We start from the raw sequence: 23360 nt of genomic DNA, 5'->3' as shown, positions 1-23360 counted from the left end.
TGTGACTGGATGAAATGCTGGAGATGTTTTTTGAGCTTCACATTTCCACAGCCACAGCTGAGAGACAAGAATCACAATTTTTTTTCTAATAGTTTTAGCTAGATTTTATATCAATAGGTTTTATACTTAGCAGTGCCAGTGGTTAAAAGTATTTTTTTTTCTGATTGTGAATAGTTCACTTTCTTAAGCGGTTCAATATTTGGCATCAAAAGGGAATTATTGAAACACTTTTGTAATGTTTGTACTGTACTTCAGAATTCAGTTTTTTTTTTTACAACTAATACAATCGTGTTCATACAATTCATACAACAATTTTTCTTTTATACAGTTGAATGAACGCTGCCTTTGGAGATCTAGCAGTCTTGGCCTTCAGTCTGTGTACTATAATGTTAATAGGCTGTTTTTGTGCAATCTTTTGTCGAAAAATGTTTTGGTATTGTAAAGATGTTTTGAATTTTTATATTGTGGCCTTTGAGTTGATTTAGCACTGCACCTGTCAGTCAGTTTGTACCTTCATTGAAGTTCTTATTTTAAAGTCTTTTTTGACTTGTTTGTTTTTTCTTTCTTTCTTTTTTGTTCTGTATCACAGCACAACACTCACTAAAGATTTTAGTTTTTCTGAGGCAAAACATGCTTGAACTGTTTCTTTTTTTGGTGTGGACAATCAATTGGTTTACATCCCCTTCATATTCATCTTTCCAAGCAAATCATCAACATGAAATTGCTTTTGCCATTCATTTTGCTTCTGTAATGTCATGAATGAAAAGAAAATGAACGATGGAACAGTATTATCTCAGAAATCGATTGGCTCGTGAAAATTGGAAGAATGAGAGGTAAATTTGCGTATCAGCACATTGCCAGTACCCATATTTGAGGAAGCTTTTTGACTTGGAGGCCAAAGGTCAAGCTCATCTGCTGGAGCATCTTCACGTATCTCAATGGTGATGCTTGTTTCAAATCTGTTATTTGCTATTGTAGGGTAAATTTTGATTTTATATGAATGCAACAATTCCCTTTCCAAAAGTTTATAGTTATTAAAACTTGTCATTTTTACTTTTCTCAGCACAGGAGCTTTCAATGGTGTTTGTTATAAATGTAGGCTCTGTTCCAAAACCTGGTGGGTTGCCTTTGCCGCCTGCTCCCTCATACAGTATGGAAATGAAATGGATCTCCATCAGTATTATTTAAAAACTGTTTTAGTATTAATATTTTGAATGAAATAAGTCTGTTTTGGTAATTTTGTGTTTGTCATTTTTATCATAAAAAAAAAATTCTATTTAGCTGTAATTTCTTGGACGCGAGTGGCGCGGCGTGACAAAAAACTATAGAACTCATTATAATCAGTGATGCTCTCTACACCATAGATATATATATATATATATATATCTACATATCTGTGGTCTACACTGGATGCAGCGTGGCACGACATGACAAATCCCCGACAGAAAACTGCTGCTGCGTTCTATTTATGACGTATTGACACAAATTTCAAATGATTTTCAACGGTCACTTTGTCGCGTCCAGTGTACTAGACAGACTTTAGCTGTTGCGGCGCAGACAGTGTTACTCAATTATCGAGAAGAAACAAAGCAACCTCGGCATCTGATCACAGGCCTTCCGCTCCTTGAGTTCGCTCCAGCGCTGGAAAGCTGATCCGATATTTACACGGGTCCTACTTCTTGCCTTAAGCCTTCTTTTGTGCCGCAGACGGCAATGCTGCCTTTGAATTTGGCCAAAAGAAGCTTCTTCTTCTAAAGCTGTGCAATTGTGCTGCCTACCTTTCTGAACAACCTTTTGTGCTACTGCTACCTTATAATATTGCCTATATAGTCAGCTCACTAGGTTCCAAAACGGCAACTTTTTGAATCTCTTGAACACATTTTTTTTGTTTCAGGAAGAACCTTGTCTCCCTGTTCTACTCCATGGTTCATATCAGCAGCCCTGATGTTCCTGGAAAAACACATCTATGTTGTTTTTCCTCATTATAACAGTCGCTGTCATTAGCATCCTGTGAGTTAAGAGCATCAGGGCGGGATCTGCAACCCTCAGAATGTCCCCTCTGCCCCCAGCGAAGGACATGAAGGGCCCACCCATGGAGCAGAAGAGGAGTTGGGGTCTCTGTGCGTGTGTGTGAGAGAGCGAGAGAGACAGATAAGGGGGTCTTGAGTTGCGTGCCTCCAGCTGAATTGTGTAGTGACACGTGGGAGTGTGTCGGGGTGGTTGTGAAACCCTGGCTGAGCATGTTCGTTCTCTGAGGAGCGGCAGAAGAAGAATGGAGAGATAGCGTGTGCTCATCCATCAGTTAGATGAACTAGGGCTGTTTATAAACACTGGGCTGCTGGGAATGTTCTAATGAGCCCACTCATTCGCATAGTGTGCATCCAGAAATCAGTCATTATATTTTACTTAAACAACTCCTCATTCCCATCACGGCCCTCTCTGATTGTGTTCAACAGGTCCAAACCGTTAAATACCTATTCAGAACTTTTTCTGCCAACAGTGAGTTGATCTTGATCTTGAAAGCTGGACAGGACGACGTTAAAGTGTCTTTTTTGATGTATTACCGACTTTCCGTGCCCCTGTGTTTAAACTTGCACACGTACTGGTATGTGTTTGAATTAACGGTTTGTGTTGGAGGGAAGTGCAGTTTGTTTTGCGCATGTGTGTTCCAGTGTGTGTTTGGCAAGTGTTGGACGTCGGGCTGAACTGCTGTCAGTGTCAACATCACAAATGCAAGAGGCATATCAAGCTGAGATCCAGCACATGCAACATCAGAGCTGGTGAGTACACAATCTGTTTTTACTAGAAACTGTCAGCACTACCAGCGTTTTAGTAAATCAATTCTATCAATTCTTGCATATGAATTTGAAAAAATTTTATGTTTTTTTTTTTTTTTAATGGATGATTTGGAATGCATTGTAAAGAAAAAGCAGCCAATAAGTGTCCAGCATACACGAAGTCTGCTTTGTTTAAAAAGCATCCCAGGATGCACCTCATAAAGTTGGTTCCATATAAGAAAGAAATTAAAATATAAGAGAGTTTTCATTTGCTATGCGAGTTATAATCACACACTTATTGTGTTATTTCATACTGTTGATAAATGTATATATATTTTTAAATGTGGAACAATTACAATACTTGTGTTTGGTAAGATTTTTTTTTTTAATGATTTTAAAAGTACTTCTTATGCTAACCAGTGCTGTATTTATCTGATCAAAAATATAGTAAAAATAGTATTTAATCTATTTTAAAATGTAATTTATTTCTGTGATGCAAAGCTGAATTTTCAGTATCATTACTGCAGTCTTCAGTGTCACACGATCCTTCAGAAATCATTCTAATATGCTGATTTGCTGCTCAAGAAACATTTTTTTATTATTATCATTATCAACGTTGAAAACAGTTTAATATTTTTATGGAAATAGTGATACATTTTTTAATGCATGTTTTCTCATATCAACCCTAACCCTAATCTTTAATGAACAGAAATGCAAAAGAACAGCATTTATTAGAAATAGAAATCTGTTGCAACATTAATGAATGTCTTTACTGTCACCTTTGATTGATTTAATACAAAAAAATATTTTAGAAAAAAGTGTTTTTAAAATTTTAGACATAACACTGTGCTTAAAATATCTCTCTAAGCAAGAAAGATATTTTATTGAGTTCAACAAATTTTCATGAATGTCTTGACGTTTTGTGAATCAGTTTAAACCTTTCCAAGTTCCTTTGCTAAGCAGCAGTTCTGCCATTTTTGGGTATATTTTAAAGTCTCCTTCCTGTGAACATGACAGCTCTGTTTCCCAATATTCCAAATCTAACAGACAACTTAAGAATGTTTGAAATGTTGGCGTTTGTCGAAGCAGACATTCTGTTGCATGTTTATTCTGTCTGTGAGCTGCTACACGGAAGTCAACATCACAGACAGAAATCAATGATAAGTTGCCATTTAATCAATATGCACTTTGTTTTTAATAGACTAGACTGCTTCAACTGCGTTATCTTTGTGGATACCTTACATTTGTCTGTCGTGATGAACCACTGTTGATAATCATACATTTAAAACATTACAAGCACCTCTGGACTTTAATCCGACACCCCCCTTTGCGTCACTTTTGTGCTACTGCTAACTTATCATATTTCCTATGCAGTCAGCTCACTAGGTTCCAAAACAGCACCTTTTTGAATCTCTTGGACACATTTTATACATAAATACAAATGTCTAATTTAAGAATCCTGTTTCCTGCTTAAAACTGTTAACACGGCTTGGCTACAAGCAGCTAGCTAACATCAAATGAGATAATAGATGAAGAAATGAAGGCACATGTTGAAAACAGCGGATACAGTGCTGTCCAGATGTTTCTAGATGTTTAACATGATGGCTCACCATTTTCCAAAGCAAACTGTACTCCACTCTTAAAAGAAGGGTTCTTCATTGGCATATGGTTCCATGAAGAACCTTTGACATCCATGGAACCTTCTTTTCCACAAGAGGTTCTTTAGTGGAAAAATGTTCTTCACACTAAGAAAAAACGGTTCTTTTAAGAAATGTTCACTAAAAGGTTCTTTGGGGGAACCAAAAATGGTTCTTCTATGGCGTTATTGGAGAAAAAAAAAATCATTTTTGGAGCCTTTATTTTTAAGAATGAGAACCACTGTTATGATATGCTGAAGGCATGTTTGTTTATATAGTTGCTATTTATGTTTTTGTGAAAACTGTGAAAAATGAATGAGTGTTCAAACTAACCCCATCTAGAATGAACCGTCCATGGAGTTCAAAGAAGGTCTTTTTGTTAATCATGCAGATTTTTTTTTTTTTTTAGCAAAGAACCCATAGTCATTGTGATGGATGGCATGGGAGCGATAGCAAAAATTTCCCTCCCTTGGGTCTCAGAGGCACTAATCATATCTATATTTCGAGTTCAGCCTCTTTGAGATGCTACCACAATAACGCCAACGAGGATGTTCTATGTCAGTGCAATGAGCAGGATATGACAGGGAGTTTTCAGGAAAGCCTGCCCCTTCATGGGGTCTAAAGTATATTGGGTGGGAAGGTTAGATTCTTGCAGTCCTCAATCTTTTCAATGTCAAAGATTAACCGCATGACAAACAGAGCCGTGGCAAACACAGCGTGTATAAACACTCCCTAAAGCCCCAGAGATGAGCTGGATGTCACTGTCATTCCTCTTGGGAAACAGAGAGCGACCCACATTGCCACACAGAACACAAAGTTAAACTGAACGAGAACATGAGGAATTATAGTTCAGAGGATCTAAGGTGTAGATTTGCAAGACATTGAATTGTCCCCCATCAATAATTTGTTTTTTGCATCCACGTTATAAAGAATTTAGTACTGTAACTGTAGCATTGAGCACTTACAGGATTACTGAGAACTTGTGAGTCATGCAGGTGATGTTGAACTTTGAAGCTATTGCTCAATGCATTAATATTGAAAAAAAAAAAGTTTTTTTTCACTATTTATGTTTTTTTTTTTTTAAAGAAACATTTTCAGCAGGGTCACATTAAATTGATCAAATGTGACAGTAAAGGCTTTAACATTGTTACAAAATATTTCTACTACAAATAGAAATAGTCTATTACAAATAGTTATTTCTATTGAACTTTCTATTCATCAAAGAATCCTGAAAAAAATGTACTATGGTTTCAACATTGATAATAATAATAATAATAATAAGGATCAAATCAGCATATTTTGATTTCTGAAAATTCAGATTTACCATCACAAGAATAAATTATATTTTACTATATTTTCCAATAGAAAATGGCTATTTTAAATTGTAATAATATTTCACAATATTACTGCTTTCACTGTATTTTTGATCAAATAAATGCAGCCTTGGTAAGCATAACAGATTCTTCCAAAAACATTTTAAAAACCTTACAGACTCCAAACCTTTAAATGGTATATACAAAATATAATATTTGCAGTGTATCACAGCGTGTAAATGAAAATTGTGCTGAATATTACTTTATAGATAGATACCCATTAAAAATCTTAAAAATATGGCCCAGTGTAACCCCTAAAAATTGCATTAGTCCTGGAACAATATTCCAATCAAACATCCTCCTTGGCAAAAGAATATGGTTTGTTGTGCGAACTGACTACAGTAAAATCAACACATTTTCAGTTTCATTTATGTTAACGGGCTTATTATTTATATTCACATGGTACTGGAGACGTGAAAGAGAAAGTTTTGTTTTACACCATTGATAGAACATATCAGTGCTCCGAAATTTGTGTGCAATAACTCATTGTTCACAGCAAGGCTGACATTTGTTTGCAGCATGAGCATGTTCAGATACAATACAATGCATTGTGTGATGTTTTAGGGTTAAAGAAAACATCTGTAAACTTAACAGATAATGTCCAGACAGAAAACTGGTAGTATATTTTTCTCTAAGTGATAGTTAGTTTCTGATAGTGATAGTTAGGGCTGAAGTTAAAGGAACACTCCACTATTTTTGAAAATAGGCTCATTTTCCAACTCCCCTAGAGTTAAACAGTTGAGTTTTACCGTTTTCGAATCCATTCAGCCGATCTCCGGGTCTGGCGGTAGCACTTTTAGCTTAGCTTAGCATAGATCATTGAATCTGATTAGACCAGGGGTGCCCAACCTCGGTCCTGGAGGGCCGGTGTCCTGCAGAGTTTAGCTCCAACCCCAATTAAACACACCTGAACCAGCTAATCAAGCTCTTACTAGGCATACTAGAAACTTGAAGGCAGGTGTGTTGAGGCAAGTTGGAGCTAAACTCTGGAGGCCCTCCAGGACCGAGTTTGGGCACCCCTGGATTAGACCGTTAGCATCTCGCTCAAAAATGACCATGGGTGCAGCAGGTGCAATGATATTACACAGCGCCTGAAAATAGTCCCAGCTAGGTAACTTCCAATAAGCCTATTTTCAGGCGCTGCGTAATATCATTGCGCCTGCTGCACCCATGGTACGGCAGCAAAGTTCCTTGATTATTACGCCGGAATGAGAGTATAGTTCCTAGCCATATCGGCCTAGAAAATCGCAACTTTTATTTTCCGTCGGTCTTAGTACACGATGTAACTACAGAAGAGTCAAGTTTTAAATAGGAAAAATATAGAAACTCTTTGGTCATTTTTGAGCGAGATGCTAACGGTCTAATCAGATTCAATGAGCTATGCTAAGCTAAGATAAAAGTTCTACCGCCAGACCCAGAGATCGGCTGAATGGATTAGAAAACGGTAAAACTCAACTGTTTAACTCTAGGGGAGTTGGAAAATAAGCCTATTTTCAAAAATAGTGGTGTGTTCCTTTAAGCAATTTTCAAGTTGCTTGTCAGTGTCAACTTGATGATGCTTTGCACCAGTTTCCGAGCTATAAAATTGCTGTCATTCTGTCATTCATTTACTGATGTCATTCAGTAAACAACCAAAATGGTTGATTTTTTAAAACTATATATCCATTTTGGATCCAATATGGTAGCCACTCTCTTTAAAGTGTATTGCAGGTCCTCTTTAGTTACTGGACAAAAGTGTGAGTTTAGGTACGTTCACACAGCTGCTATTGAATGCTGGGAGTCAGCTACAGGCCAAACCTGTTGAGGGTGTTTCGGACAGACTGCTCTATGTGAGGCCTTTTCATTGAAACTCATGCCAGAGCAGCTGTTCGGACACACAGGCCTCATCTCTCATCTTATTCTCACAGTCGATGCTCTTCAGATCCTCTCACAGCCCCAGAGGAGGCCAGACGCCTAAAAGACAGTGACGCCTAAAATAGCTCATCTTTCTCTAGGGTTGGAGGGCTTGCTGAAGACATATTTGAAGGCATTGGATTATGATCCTCAAACAGGGTGAATGATGGTTTTTGTGCTCTTTATAGATTCAGACATTCTCAGTGAAGAGCGAGAATCCAACTGATCAGATGAGAGAGGGGACAGATCCTGAGCTGAGCATGTCTATCGGCGGCTACCTCTCCACATCAGACACATTTGACATCACAGAGCCGTCACAGTACTATGGTAAGATTACACTTTACTATATATAAATCAATTCATTATGGAATTACAATATTGTTAAAGTGATAGTTCACTCAAAAATAAAAATTACTGTCATCATTTATTCACGCTTATTTTGTTCAGACCCTGAGCAACTAACTTTCTTGCATTTTTTAAAAAATTTTTAAATATATTTAGAAAAATTTGTGTTTTGGTCATACAATGAAACTCAATGGGAACCAATATTGTTTTGGACCCCACTGACTTTCACTGAATCAGTGTTGTTATTGTTAACTATAAATCTTTTAAAACCATTTTTGTTAATTGAAGTAATTACTAAATAATTGCTCAAATAGAAATTTGCTACATAGCAATTTAAAGAAAATAAAAACTAATAAAATTGACAAAAAATAAAATCACTAAAACTAAAATAAAATCTGAAAATATTATAATAATTGCTAATTCAAAATATTAATAAATACTATAATAGTATATTATAATAATGTTTAGTATAGTATAATAATATTTTTGTGGCACTATAACTGCAATAATAAATAAATAAATACATTTACCTGACAAACAAAAACAAAACAAAAAAAAGAATCAGCTAAATAAACTACATGAATAAAATTAAAATTTTACTGGATTCCTTCATTGACGCCATGTTGAAATATGGTCATGTGACCGATCATGTATTATGCACAGTGGTTTGTCATCCTCGAGTTCATTGCATTAATATCTGAATGTCCAAATATTATTTCCCAGATGTTATCTTGAGAAACAATTACTGTCTGAATAGTGCTTTTTCAAAGTCTCAGTTTCGTTTTGTCATTTAACTCACTGTGGCGTCTAGAAGGTCAGTCAATGATAGTATATTAGCAGCTGCTCACCAACATTAATGTTTATGAAAAACTCCAGTGGTTTACAAACAGATACTTCCACCAGAAAGTTATGCTCTAGCAGTAACGGGACATAAAACATCTGTGAAAAAGACAGGATTGAAGGCCAATAAAGAGACCACCACACTGCAGAAGGATATTTATGGATGACATGGAAAAACAGACATGGATTTGCTGGAATTGGTTGGATGAGATTAGTTTTACTCAACTACGTATAATTTTTTCTCATGTGAAATATGATATTCTTTTGCTCATGTCACTACTAGTTCTGAAGTGTCCGTCACGGCGTGAAAAAAAAAACTTGTGCAGATGTGCTTCAGAAATGCTGCCAGTTGTGACATATGTTCCCTCTATGGGGGAACTCGAATCTAAAATTCATCTTCACAACCTTCCCACTGACAGAAAAAAAAACATCAGGATGGCTCCGTTCTGTACAGTTATAAAAACCCCATAAGCTTCAAAGCAAATAACAACCATAAACAAAACTGTAACCTCTTCAGCTGCATCCTGTTTCCAGAGACAGAAAAGATTCAAAAGTTCTAGCTCTGGGATTTTTTTTATTACGTCCCAAAGGCCTCATAAAAGTCGTTAGGTAATTTGAGAATCATGTGAAAAAGGAACATATTTCTTGTGAATCGTTTCATTCATCAAGATGTTCTTCAACCCTTGCTGCAGATGATCTTGTGGATCCACTGAGCTGCTCTTATCAGGAACCAGATCTACAAAGCCCTCTCTATGGCCACCAGCCGTTCAGCCACGTCAATGTGCAGTTTTCAATGTATGGAGCGCCAAACGCTCAAGCATGCAACCCGCCGTACCCCTACAGCCATCAGTGCTCTGAATTCACCTGTGAACCAGACATGGAGGTCCAAAGCCCAACAAGAGGCAGCATTGTCGGTCTTCAAGTGCCAAAAAGGCCCAGGATGAACCATGGAGCTCAAGTGAAGGGCCAGGATGAGCTGTGTGTGGTGTGTGGAGATAAAGCCTCGGGATATCACTACAATGCCCTCACCTGTGAGGGATGCAAAGGTTGGACGATCACAATAGCACTGAATTTTAAGACAACATTAATCCATGATGCACTTCTTGAATTCACAGTATTTACTAATGTCCAAAATCAGTTGAGTACTTTCTTTCCTGTGTTCTTTTGGGTGGGATATATCTAAGAGCTTGTCTCATTTTTTTTTTAAATAGCCAAAAGCAATGGACTATGATTTGGTACTTGCTATTGCTATTTGCTTGTATATATCTCCAACTCATCAACATGTTTGGTCTGTTTCCCTGAATGAGAAAGACTGTGAATTTTAAGAATATACACTACCATTCAAAGGTTTGGGGTCAGTAAGTTTTTTCTTTCTTTCATAAAATACTTTCAGCAAGGATGCGTTAAATTTATCAAAAGTGACAGTAAATACGTTTATAATGTTACAAAAGATTTATATTTCTACTTTCTATTAATCAAAAAATCCTGAAAGAAATGATCAGTTTTCACAGAAATATTAAGCAGAAAAACTATTTTCAACAGTGATAATATTTCTTGAGCAACAAATCAGCATATTAGAATGATTTTTGAAACATCATGTGACATTGAAGACTGGAGTAATGATGCTGAAAATTCAGCTTTGCCATTACAGGAGTAGATAACAGAAAAATATTTTAAATGGTAATATTTCACATCATTACTGATTTTTCTGTATTTTTGATCAAATAAATGCAGCCTTGTTGAGACTTCTTTCAAAACCATCAAAAAAAGTCTTGCCGACCCCAAACGTTTTAAACAGTAGAGTATCTCTCTTGGTTTAGGTTTCTTCAGACGCAGCGTGACTAAAAAGGCAGTGTACCGCTGCAAGAGTGGTGGAAGCTGTGAGATGGACATGTACATGCGGAGAAAGTGTCAGGACTGCAGACTGCGCAAGTGCAGAGCCGTCGGGATGCTGGCAGAGTGTGAGATTGACGTAAAAACTTCTAGCCTGATCTGAATCCTCACGAGTCTTCGTTTTCTGTCATTTCTGGGGAAACTGATAACGTCAGCTGCTACTTCACCCAAAAACACTTATAATCTCATTGGATGTTGATTGCTGGTGTCTTTTTGTCAGGTCTGCTTACAGAGGTGCAATGCCAGTCAAAGAGACTGAGGAAGGGCACCAATCACAGAGGACACAACGGATCAACAGGAAGAGCTGAAGATGACTACACTGAAAGCAGAAGTGTCTCATCCACCAGCAGATTCACCACACGGGTAAAACTCTATCGTATTATTTTGACTTTCCAAGCATGAAATTTGAGTTCTAGTGAGATTTGAAGCCTGTTATATTTAAAAAATTCAGAACAAGTTTCTTGTCTTCAAAATACTGTTTGCAGGTATCTGGTTTCTCCAGAGAGCAGAGATGCATTCTGAATAGAATTGTTGAGGCTTATCGTAGGTACATAATTCAAGACAACACGCACTGCCGGGTATGTCTTTTTCCATTAAAGTGCCCCTATTATGCCTTTTCGAATATTACCTTTCATACAGTGTGTCATGTAGCTAGCTGTATGTGAACAAACTATCTGCAAAGTTGTGAAGCTGACAGTGCACGATAAATAACGTTATTGTCTATCAAAAAAAAAAAGAGTCGGCTTGCAATCGCCTAAACGAGTCGTCAGGAATTCGAATCTTATTCTGTTACGGCTCTACGTCACGAAGTAACACATTTGCATAATGTCTGCCCACGTTCTACGTCGCCAACTTGCCCGCCCACAAACAGTAAAATTTCCGTGTGGTTAACATAATGTTGAGAAGACGCTGTATCTTACACTGTGAGATTAAATTTGTTTTATCACATCTTATAATTACCACAAACTTGTTAACACTTGACACTTACCACTGAGAAACGTCCTGCTCCAGTCGTGCTTGCGAATCAGTCTCTTGTCGATCAGCCACTTCAACCATTTCAATTGAACCATACAATCATCGATACCATCTTTTCTATGTATTGACAAGTCTCCAGGGCTGTCATTCTGTCATGGCTATGGGCGTTTCGTTTCCGACACACGCTATACGCGGTAGACCAATCCAGAGCCAATCGCTCTACGGCTCTGGACCAATCACAAAGGACTGCGCCATCTGACCAATCACAGCAGTGAGGGCTCACGGAAAGGAGGGGTTTAGAGAGACTGATTCTTTGAACTGCTTCGCACGAGTCGTTTACGAATCATTTAGAAATGAGGTAAAATTAAATCTATTTTTTGAGAAAACGTATGTGTTTTTTGACCTTGCATGCATGTAAACCTGTTTTAGGAGACTCGTAAAACAATATTAGCAACCTTAAAAATGGCATAATAGGGGCACTTTAAAAATGAAGACAGACATACTGCCCATAATATATAATAACAAGACATCATTTTTTTCTTTCCCCAGGTGCCTCTGTGGTCAAGTTTGACAAACAGTGTAGATCTGACTCCTCCTCAGACAGAGAAGCTTTTGCAATTTTTAAGGAGTGTACCTGGTCAGTATCATCCAACCCTTCTTAGATCACAACACACACCTCTAAATACAACTAATTTATGGTCATCTTTTGTTTAGGGTTTGAGCTTTTGGATAGTTCTGACCAGAACACTCTTCTGTCCAGCTCTTCAGTTGAAGTCATGTTCCTACTCTTAGCTCAGCAGTTCTCTGAGAACCCCACTACTGTTAGCACTGGTAATCACATACATTATTACATAATCTGCTTGTTAAGACTGACATCATGTGTCTATTTCCAAAAGCAAAAACAAACAGTGCTAATATAGACTCACAATGTGCTGTACTACTACCAAAAAATCATGATCCTAATTTTTATATCCGTATTGAAATTTCAGTTGGCCAGACAGTGATTCATCTTTTATGAATAGTTAAAATATTGGTGTCCGGGACAATGCGATTTTTTAACAGCTTAGCTGAATCGTGTGCTATAAATAAATTGTGCTCATAAAGTATCGTTAAAATTGTCAATTGAAACAGAAAACTCAACACATTATAGATCAATAATGACTCACTGCTGTGTTTTCTATCACCAGCTTTATACTCAGCAAATTTGAATAACTCAAACCCTGATTGGGTGAGAACTTTAGAGTCCAAGACTGGGATCAGGACATTGACACACTCAGGTGATCTATAATGAACAGTGATAATCATAGCAGGAAAGTCTCACATTACATGCAGTGATTAATTCAACTGATATAACTGTATATACTGTCTAAATGTTTTTGTCTCTACTAATATTGTGATTTTGATTTTTGTTAAGGGTTGAATGATGAGTTCTTGAGGTCTGTGGTAAATTTCCTCCACAGCATGGAGACTATTGTGGTAACTGAGGCTGAATATGCACTTCTAACAGCGACTGCAGTGTTATGCTCAGGTCTGTGGATTATGATGAACAAAATTGTGACTAATTTCCATGTGATGTCACAATATTCAGAACACTATATTCAGGTCAGACAGCAAATGACAAAAGTTTAGCTTACAAAATAAAAGTTTTAGGTTTTTGCAATTGAGAGATTCCATGGATGTTAAAGGTTCTTCATGGAACCATTGACGCTAATAAAAACCTTTATTATTAAGAGTGTATAGAACCGCTTCAAATGACCTCCATTTTTTCCCTGTTGTGAAGCAGACAGGCCGTCTCTGCGTGCGGTGGGCTGTGTTGAGAACTTACAGGAGTTTGTTTTGGAGCTCTTGTCCCGAGCTTGCTGCTGCTGTAGTCAGGGGACGGCACAAGACCCGCGACGCTTTGCCAGGCTCCTGGGACGGTTGACAGAGCTGAGAACACTACGACACAACCACCTCACCCTTCTCCCACAGCAACCCTGGGGCATGCAGTCTTGAGACAGCCTTTAGGGAGAGAGATTTATGACATCTGATCTCTGTTGCAATACACTTTTAATTTTTGCCCAGAACAATATCCTAGGTCAGTGTACTTTTGGTTACCCATGTGCAAACATAGTTTAGTTTAATAAAAAAATAAAACCAATGTAAGCTCCATGATGTGATGATTTCTTATATGCACTAAATAAAAATGTTTATTTTGTGTTAGTGAATACTTGCTTTTCATTCATGTTGTAATATACATGAATTTGCATTTATTATTCTGTTTATCAATTTTCAGATCCACGCTAATAATAAATATGTAATCATTTTCTTCAGAAGCTTCAAGTCCATTCAGATTTTGAGCCAAGCTTTTTTTTTTTTTTTACTTTTTTTTATGATAATTGTATTACACATTTTTTTAATAGTGCTACAAATTCATAACCTTTTGGCAAAATTTGTCGTTTTGAATCCAAAATGTAATTTAAGTAATTTGTGTAGAGCATGGTTGTAAGTGTCCAAACATTTACAAAAGATGAATTTGTCAACAGAAGACCACCTAATAGTTTCAGCCTTTAATGATATTTTAATTATATAGCATGCTTTGGGTTATGATTCAAAGTAGTATATGATTAAACTAAACTATTGCCTCACAATCATATAACGAAGTGGCAGGATTCTCACTGTTGCCCCCTTAAAAAATATGTGCATGACAATTTTCTCACCCTAATTTTAAGGCTGGAAATTACTCTTGGTTGATGTTTCAATTTTACTTTCTCTTTAAATAGCAAAATCGAACTATATTTCATTTATAATAGCAATGTCTGTCTGATGTTTTGCCCTTAAATTTCATCTGTTAATCAAGCAGGTGTTGGTAATCCGTCATACACAAGCCAGAGTAAGACCTGCAACAGTTTTAATTTCCCTGTGACTACAAATGAAACCGTGATAAAGTGGATGTATCATCATATGAATGTTTAAATTTTCAAATTCCAAACTGAAATGAACTTCAATGGGCTTTGAATGTTACAGAGATGCACAGTAATGGGTTGTCTTTTGCTTAGATTTAATCATCTTCCAGCCATTTAAAGGAACATCAAGAACCTTGGAACAATCTAGAAAATAAAATTCATTAACCTCACAAAGTTGAGGTCTATATTGTTTAGTAAAAACAGGGAAAAGTGCTATTTTTTAAGGTATTGAATACTACACCCATTATTGATAAACTAGATTAAGCATTTTATTGGCTTGCTTACTGTTATTTACCATTTAAAATATTGATTTGTGAGTTCATCAAATTAAAGGCATGACTGTAATTGAATGAAAACAGCTAAAGTTTACGGAGTTCATGGATGAATCGCTAATAAATCACTGATCACCAGTGCTTTTCACATTGCCAACAGAGACCTGAATGATGTGTGTCTGAATTTCCGCTATAAATATTGTTTTAATATGATCTGTGACAAGTGCTGTCACAAAACACATCTGGCTAGAGTAGGCTGACATCACCTTATGGGGAAGAAATCATACTGCACGTGTTCTTCCCATCTATGGTTCTTCCAGCATCAACACCGACTCACTGCTCCCCCCCCACAAGGACTCAAGGGTACACTACACAAAGGAAAAAAAATATATAATATTTAAGCAAAACATGAGCAATACACCAACAAGAATTTTACTAGACAATATATGTTGATTACCTCACTAATGGTCAACGTTTCTAGTGTTATTTAATGAAGCATCTATCTCACGTGACCCCTTACAAAAATACACACGCTTGAAATATTTAGCAATTACACATTTATCCCCTCACAGTACCGTCTTGAAAAAATAAAATGTGTCCCAATACTATTGTGAAATGTGAGCATAAAACAATTTCTCACCTTTTATTAATTTTCGCCAGACGCAGTTGGAAACTATTCAGCCTATGACCCCAGCCCTCCTCAAACACGTCAGCCAACCCGATCTCAACAAATCCAAGCGTTCAAGATGATTGACAGATAGAGCGTTTCTGATTGGCTACTTTTCTAATCGGACTAAACAAGCGCGGGAGCTCTCCTGAGTGACTCTTTAATCGGTTTATCGTAATAAACAACTTTTTAGTTATATGTGATAGGTAGAGACGCTTTATGAGGTATTCCAATAAATAAAGATATATCTCCTTGAGCACTTATAAGAATATAATATTTTAAAATGTACAATAGTATTCCACCATTTTTATGGTGGCTTCACTTCACTTTATCTGCTTCCCTCAATTAACTTTTTAAACATGGAAAATATAAGTGCACATCTACTTTATAAAGTTGCTTGTTAGTGTTTACAAATACTCAAAAATGTAAAGTAAAACAATGCATTTATGTCATTCAAACTATTTCAATGATATAAAATTCCCTAAACATGTAATTACAACAAGTAATGCACTGTAATACTGCAACCAGAAAATTACATATATTATTAGGAATTCTAACATTCCAACAGATCTTGAATAAATCTGAAAAAATGCAATACGGTCTACAGTCAAGAAAAACAGCTTATGGTCTTAAAACATCAATATCAAACATAGAAGAGTTTCAATAGAACATTTATTTTCCCACATGAGAAAATACTGTTTGAGACAGGTTATTTGGTGGGTAGCTAAAATCTGCAGTTTGTACAAGCTTAAAATTTCTTAGAGCTTCCATCTTATAAACAGTGAACAAAAGCTCCACAACGTTCTACAATAAATACAAGGTTCTGTGCTTGATGGTGAAAAGGGACCAACAGCAAGTGTACAATATGTAGTCGTCATCATCATCTCTCTAGCATTTCACCTTGAAATCTTAAAAAGAACTAAACCAGGATCTGAAAGAACATGTGAAGTTAGATCTCAAAAGAATATGCAATAGTTTATCATCTTAAATAAGAGATCTGATTTCCATCTTGAACCAATATAATTTAATTCCTTTTTCTCTTTACGGTCCATAAATAAATGACTTTTTTGTATCAAAAATGAGAATATATATTTAACCATAGACAACTGTGAGTTGGTACATATACACATACATACACGATCGTATGTCGGTAATGTACATGTATATGAACACACTCACACCATCCGATATCAAAGACAAGCAGGATACACTATATAGGAAGTCAGTTCATCTGAAAATCTTTTTACACGTGTATATACACAACCTTCATTTCTTCGTTCCTCCAGGCAATTTATTTCACAATAAACAAGAGAAGAAAAAAATTAAATGAGATACTATATGATAAAAAACATACTTATATACACAAGGTGTCTATACAAGTGGTTTGTTAAACTTTAAAAAGTAAAAAGCTATCTTAAGAAAATGGCAGTGATTTATTCAAACGTTTATATTCTTTAAGTTCATTCATTTAAAATTAATTTTTCAGAAATGAATTGCTCTGAATGTACCCAAATGCTAAAACTGTGTGGTTTAGACTCGTCATCACCATAAAGTGACACCTCATAAAAACAAATCATTGATAGAAACCGCTGCCCTTTCATGACCCCGGTCCTGAGAAAGAAAAAACTGGACTGAATCTGAAATGACTGAGAGGGATGTGACCTGAACACATGGATAAACTAAACTGAACTGAATGATCAGGAGTCTAGTACCTGGTGCACTAACCAAATGGCTTTCAGCCCATGTGAATGGGAAGTTAGGACAGATGCGGTTGGCGTTTGTCTTCTACATGAAGTTGGAGCCGACGAAACCATGATCTCCTCGAACTCGGCTCAGGTGGATCATAGCTCGGTCGTAGGCCACCTGCACAGACTTCCGGATGCTGGTCTTCTTGCCCTCCATCATACGCAGTTTATCGGCTGTGTCGTCAGCGCCAAGAGGGATCACCTTGTCTCGTGAAAGCCACTGCCTGCAAAGACAGACATAAGAAGAAGGAAAAAAAATATTCAGCAACAGTTCCTTCTGAATCCATTAAAGCCCACGGATACTTACAATGGATATTGGAAAATGCAAAGTCTGGAGGATAAAACTAAAGGAAAACAAAGTTAATCTCCGATGCTGTGCTCACCAGGTGCGTTTGTTGTCGAAGAAGAGAACCAGGAAGAGTTTCTCGCCGGCTTCTTCCTGTCTCTGCTCACCAAGGTGCAGCACGTCAAGCGGAGGCACAGGGATGGGAACTCCATTATGCAGAAGACCCTCCTGAGGCATGTCTGGATCTATGATCTACAAAATAAGAGCATTTCAAACCATTAATTTTAACCTTTGAATGTCAGTGGCTTGCTTTAACACTATTCACAACACAAAAAACAAGCTATTTGGTGAGAAGAAATATAGGGCTCATGAAAAGTTGAGAAGGAGGATTAGTAATGCTATCCAAAAAGAAAATATGTCACAGAAGTGAAGCAAATTATGATAACATTTTGAAATAACACTGACTAACACAGGTTTTTTTCCAAACTGGGGTTTATGAGTCAACAAAAAGTGGTAATAATTAAATAATAAAAATGTAACCTTATAATTACTTATTTGAATAAAATAAAAATATTCAAAATATAATAATAAACGCAGTAAAAAAAATGTTTTATTTGGTTATGGAACTGCAGGGGGTTTATGAGTTGATGAAATGATAATAATGAATTAAATCCTAAAAATGTGAAATTATATATACTTATTTTACTAAAATAACATTTTAATAACAATCCAAATAACCAAAATATAATAAATAATAAAAGCAATGAAAAAATAAAATACTTGATTTGTTTACCAGTGAAGTGAGTTGATGAAACTCTACATTAAATCATAATTACATCATAAAAATATAAAGGTACAATCACTTATTTCAATTAAAACAAATCAAAATATAATAAATAATAGCAATCAAAATAAAACACTAATGAAAAATAAAAAATGGTTTACCTGCATGTCATGTGACCATTAACTAGAGAAATGTGAATATGATTGTGTTGTTAAATGACTGCCATTATTACAATACTGAAATGTTAACTTCTCAGAGGTGTTTTAGGTCAAAGGGGTTCGACTGACAAAAAAAATGCTTGATAATCCCTGGACTGAGGCATTAATGATGTAAAGGAAATGTGCATTAATGATATAAACAAGGTCACTTTTGATGTCAGGCTATATATATAGATAAAATTCTCAAACATAAAACTTTTTTTTTTTTTTTTAAAGATGTTTACTGGTATGTGTAACTCAAAATAATCGAATCAACGTGTTGTACGCATGTAGTATGAATGTAGAGCGCCCTCTCTCACCAGAGCAGGGTAGGACGGATATCCTCTACTTTTTGCCCACACCAAATCCAGAGGTTCAGGTTCAGGCGCATCTCCATTTGACAGAGCATCTGCATAGAACGAGGATTGTAGTATCCACTTGTGCACTCAAAAAAAAAAAAAAAAAAAAAAAAAAAAATATATATATATATAGACAGACATTTCTTTGGGATTAATTTCTTACCAGTCCCAGTGTAGTCAAAGTCTCCGTTAACAGTTTCTAAGAAAGATACTTTGGACAAAGCAGGTTTCCCTCGGCTCTTTTTTGGAGTTGAGACACTGAAAGCAACAGAAATTATGAGTTAACCGCGCATGTGAGCTATATGATGCAGAGAGGTTTCAGTCATTCATTTTTCCTCTTACAGTTCTCTGAGAATCGGAGATGAGCTGCATTCTGAGTCAGAGCCGCCATCTCTGTGCTTTCTGAATCCATTGGTAAGAGCTAAAAAAAAATATTGAGAAAAGGTTGTTCGAAAAAGGTTTCATTAGTAAAAAGTATTATCCATACCACAATTTCAGTTGTCATGAAAAACAATTTTGTCCATGCTTTGTAAAATGTAAATCCCCTCCAAGGCCTTCACTCGTTCATGGAAAATGTGATACAAAAGCGAGTTTGTAATGGTTATGATATCAAACCATAAGCATATTTTCATATTGTTTAAGGTCATATAAATATTACATTTATAAAGGTGAAAGAAACTTTGAACTTGAGAAGTAAAAAAAAAAAATAGATGAAAAAGTCAGACTAATGTGTCATTTACAGTGGTGATAGCAGTTATTTTACAAGTAAATAAGTCAAGGTTACAATTAAAAGCTCGTTAGTTAAACATTAGAAAATGAAGAAATAAGAACATAATATTAGTATTGTAATTTTACAGCTGGACAGCATTTTCCCCCCCTAAATACTTGTAGAATATACTTGTACAATAGCAATATTTCTTATTTTGTTTAATATTTTTGAAGTAATAATAAAAATTATTTTACATAATGAAATGTAATCACATTGTTTTGCCAAATTGTGCAAACCAGGAGCTTTCACCAAAACAATTTTTAATCAGGAAAAACTGCAATAACAATTTTCCCCAAAATCGTGCAGCCCTTTAAGTAAACATATCACAAAATCAGTACAGTAATGCATTATGTAAAGCAGTTGTGTTCTTTACCAGGCTCTAGAATCAGTCGAGGGGGCGTTCTCTCGTGCTCTGGACTACAGCTGCGGCTTCTTGCTCTCTGTTTGGCCGGGGTTGATATGGGCGAAGGTGTTGAAGGTTTTGGCTGGGCTGAAGTTTCAGTCTTGACGTTGGCGGTGCAGTTAGGTGTGCGTGCAGGGTCTGGGTCAGTGCTGACGGCCTCCTCCCTGCTTCTGTTCTGCATCTGATTGTCTCGCTCACGCTGGAGCTTTGCTCCATTTTTTGCTTTTTTAAAGAGGACGGACGTTCGCCGCCCAACCCCTTCTGTGGCAGGCCGGGTCGGTGACTCTGTGGAAGAGAGGCCATTGATCAGTTTGTTCTCGGGCAGGCGGTCCTCAGGTTTCGTGCAGCTGTTCACAGGTGCAGTGTCTGAATCGGCCTCTTGGCTCTCGCTGCTGAGTTTGAGGCGCTTAGGTGTGCATGGGGACGTCCTGGGGTCGGACATCATGGGTCGGAGGGTCGGTGGTTCCTGGTGGGTGTCTGCTGGTGGAGGGGACAAAGCCAGGCCTGTGGGTTCCAGCATGGGTGGGGGAGTTGACTTACAGTCATCTAGATGAAGAGGAACAACCAGATGTTACAAAAATCAGATTGCCATTATTGATCAAAAATGTCAAAAATCAAAAATTTTGCTGAAGGGATGGAATTAAACAACTCTGGTTCTGACTCCACTTTACAATTCCTAACTACATACTTAAGTACACATTAAAGTTAATTTTGAGTAAGACATGACGAACGAAACAACTTGCGATTCATGAGTAAAGGCCTGTTCACACCAAGGACGGTAACTATAACGATAAAGATACAGTTTTAAAAATAATTCTAAATTCAAAAGAAAAGCAGATTATTAAATCTTTTATCGATTATTAAAGATGATTTAATTAAAAAATTAAATTCTGAATACCTGTTTCTTGATTCCCAACCATAGTCAAGTCTCACCTTTATCTGACGATGATGATGACAGGTTATGTTCACCATCCATCTCTTTGTCTTCATCCTCCTCCTCTTCTTCTTCTTCTTTGAGGTCTCCATTGAGCATGTGTGAGTTGCGCGCTTGCTGTTTATAGCGGATGTTGTTGATTTCTCGCCGGAGCAGGCGTATGCGACGTGTGCGTGCACCGCTCGAGCGCATGGATGTCACCACATCTAATTTATCTAGCAGCTCCCTCAACTGGTTTTCTGTTGTCATGTGCAATCGATTATCAGGGTCTAGCAGCGTGTCGACTACACACAAAACAAAACCAATCATTATTAACAAAGAATAAAAGGTACACTCTAAAAAATGCTGGGTTAAATATAACCCAGTGCTGGGTAATTTCTACATTATGTTTATTCAACGATCTCTTAGCATGTTTATCTGCCATCTCGTTTCCATCTATTCCAACATGTGCTGGGATCCATAAAAACGAAACAACCCTGTCCTGAGCATGAAGTCTATATAGCTGTTGCATGATTTCTATAATAATATCTTGTCTGCAATTTGATTGTCCCGACTGAATACTTCTTAGAGCCGCCAGTGAATCTGAGCATAAAACTGCTTTCTTAGTCTGTGTGTCTTCCAACCAATGTAAAGCTAAAACAATAGCAATCAACTTAATAAATACAGATAAGTAGTCTGGTTGGGTTGGGTTAAACATTTAACCCAACCGCTGGGTCAAAACAACCCAATTGCTGAGTTTGTCCCTATTTAACCCAGCATTTTTTAGAGTGTAAACATAATGCTATTTGCCTTTTTAGAAAAATAACTTTAAAGCACTGATCTATATAATGATATAATATATATGATATCTCTATAATGTTCTCTATTATAGATCAGTGGTTTAGTCATGTTGCTACGATAAAATGTATAATTTTTCTAGAATGTTTTCTGACCAAACTAGAAGAAACTGTGCCATTGCTATTCTATTCTGAGCGTTCCTTAGTACATTTACATTTAGTCATTTAGCACTCTTTTATCCAAAGCGACTTACAAATGAGGACAATAGAAGCAATAAAACCAACAAAAGAGCAATAATATGCTTTAAAGGCACAATATGTAAGATTTTTTTATTAAAATATCCAAAAACCACTAGATCAGTGTTATATATTTTGCTGGCTTGTGTACTTATGGCTCGTTTCCACTGAGCGGTACGGTTCGGTACAGTACGCAATTATTTCCGTTTCCACTGTCAGAAGTTGTGAATGGTACCAAAATAGCGAACCGTACCGTACCACTTTTTTGGTACCCTTCCGTTGGGGTACCTAGCACAGCAAAGGGTACCAAAAGGGTGGAGCTAAACTCACCGCAGAACGTTGATTGGTTGAGTAGAATCGTCACTTTTGTGTGATACAAGGGGATAAAGCTTCTCCTTCACTCGTTCCGCTTTGTTGGGCTTATTTACATCAGAGTGCGCAAACACAAAAAAATATAACCGTGTGTTTTATAATTTTATATTTTCACACAGACAATAGCCGTTTCTCAATATGCGTTCTTGTCTGTTCTTGTGAAATGTCATTGCCCAAACACCTGTGTAATTTTCTAAATATAACTGTTATTGTGTCATGAAATGTAGTTTTAAGAGTTTTTCAGGTGAGAATGTAATTGTTTAAAGGGGTCATATGACGTTGCTAAAAAGAACATTATTTTGTGTATAAAGCTCATCGGTCTGAAAAGCGAGGTGTGCTCTGATTGGCCAGCTATCCAGTACGTTGTGATTGGCCGAATGCCTCAAGCGTGTGATGGAAATGTTAGGCCGCTTAACATACTGTGATGCGGTCTCCCAGCAGGACGAGACAAAACCAATAAAACTCATTACAAATGAGGCATTTGTTGCAAGTCAGTGGGGACTTATAGTTTCTTTTTACACGTTGCGTTGCGTATCACGCTGCGTAAACATAAAACCATGTCTGCATTTGTGATCGGAGAAATGACAAACAACAAGCACTACTCTACACTGCTCAAAACTCGCCTTTGAATCATCAGTGACAAATTATTTAAATATAAAAAAACTTACTTACAGTATGGGAATCAGAAGCGCCAGACTGTCCTTGCAAAGTTGGAACTGCCCAACTTTATAGAAACAGCCTTTGTACCACAGATGCATTGTAGGCTACTGGTTCAGGCAACAGTCCTCATCCTCCATAAAATGCGCTGCACACATCTGAATATTTGGGTTGAACTGTTCTGGAACAGTGTTGTAAATACAACTTAACCACTGATTTCTAGT

The 23360-nt window shown here is 36.8% G+C and overlaps 3 protein-coding genes across 6 annotated transcripts in view; 2 read left to right on the top strand and 1 right to left on the bottom strand.

The window, feature by feature from the left end:
* Positions 1 to 629, top strand: part of LOC107674372 (lysosomal amino acid transporter 1 homolog) — a 7778-nt gene extending 7149 nt beyond the window's left edge. Inside the window, exon 9 of the mRNA XM_016468333.1 lies at positions 1 to 629. This exon is cut by the window's left edge and continues 113 nt beyond it. The gene's annotated coding sequence lies outside the window, so the exon portion shown is untranslated.
* A 1370-nt stretch (positions 630 to 1999) lies between these two features.
* LOC107674374 (bile acid receptor-like) lies at positions 2000 to 13903 on the top strand. Of its 3 annotated transcripts, XM_016468336.1 has the most exons (11): positions 2004 to 2780; positions 7869 to 8007; positions 9558 to 9911; positions 10686 to 10826; positions 10979 to 11121; positions 11244 to 11336; positions 12283 to 12370; positions 12448 to 12564; positions 12921 to 13010; positions 13148 to 13261; positions 13517 to 13903. In XM_016468336.1, exons 2-11 carry the CDS (start codon positions 7911 to 7913, stop codon positions 13726 to 13728), a joined length of 1449 nt encoding a protein of 482 aa, XP_016323822.1. In that variant the 5' UTR covers positions 2004 to 2780; positions 7869 to 7910; the 3' UTR covers positions 13729 to 13903. The 3 variants fall into 3 exon arrangements, with proteins under 3 accessions (XP_016323823.1, XP_016323822.1, XP_016323824.1); XM_016468337.1 differs by lacking the exon at positions 11244 to 11336 and having other exon boundaries at positions 2000 to 2780; XM_016468338.1 differs by lacking the exon at positions 10686 to 10826.
* Positions 13904 to 16275: 2372 nt separating this feature from the next.
* LOC107674334 (bromodomain and PHD finger-containing protein 3-like) overlaps positions 16276 to 23360 on the bottom strand; it is a 15582-nt gene continuing 8497 nt past the window's right edge. For both annotated transcript variants that reach the window (XM_016468281.1, XM_016468280.1), the window contains exons 7-13: positions 21094 to 21378; positions 20131 to 20706; positions 19331 to 19409; positions 19152 to 19246; positions 18950 to 19038; positions 17746 to 17900; positions 16276 to 17586 (exon numbers count right to left, since the gene is read on the bottom strand). In XM_016468281.1, the coding sequence (XP_016323767.1) occupies positions 17403 to 17586; positions 17746 to 17900; positions 18950 to 19038; positions 19152 to 19246; positions 19331 to 19409; positions 20131 to 20706; positions 21094 to 21378 (1463 nt within the window). In that variant the 3' untranslated portion in view covers positions 16276 to 17402. The remainder of the gene's footprint in view (positions 17587 to 17745; positions 17901 to 18949; positions 19039 to 19151; positions 19247 to 19330; positions 19410 to 20130; positions 20707 to 21093; positions 21379 to 23360) is intronic.

The sequence above is a fragment of the Sinocyclocheilus anshuiensis genome, unplaced genomic scaffold (assembly GCF_001515605.1).
Source record: "Sinocyclocheilus anshuiensis isolate Anshui unplaced genomic scaffold, SAMN03320099.WGS_v1.1 scaffold188, whole genome shotgun sequence".
NCBI lineage: Eukaryota > Metazoa > Chordata > Actinopteri > Cypriniformes > Cyprinidae > Sinocyclocheilus > Sinocyclocheilus anshuiensis.
The sequence above is the reverse complement of the archived record's forward strand: the minus strand, read 5'-3'. Positions and strand labels throughout refer to the sequence as shown.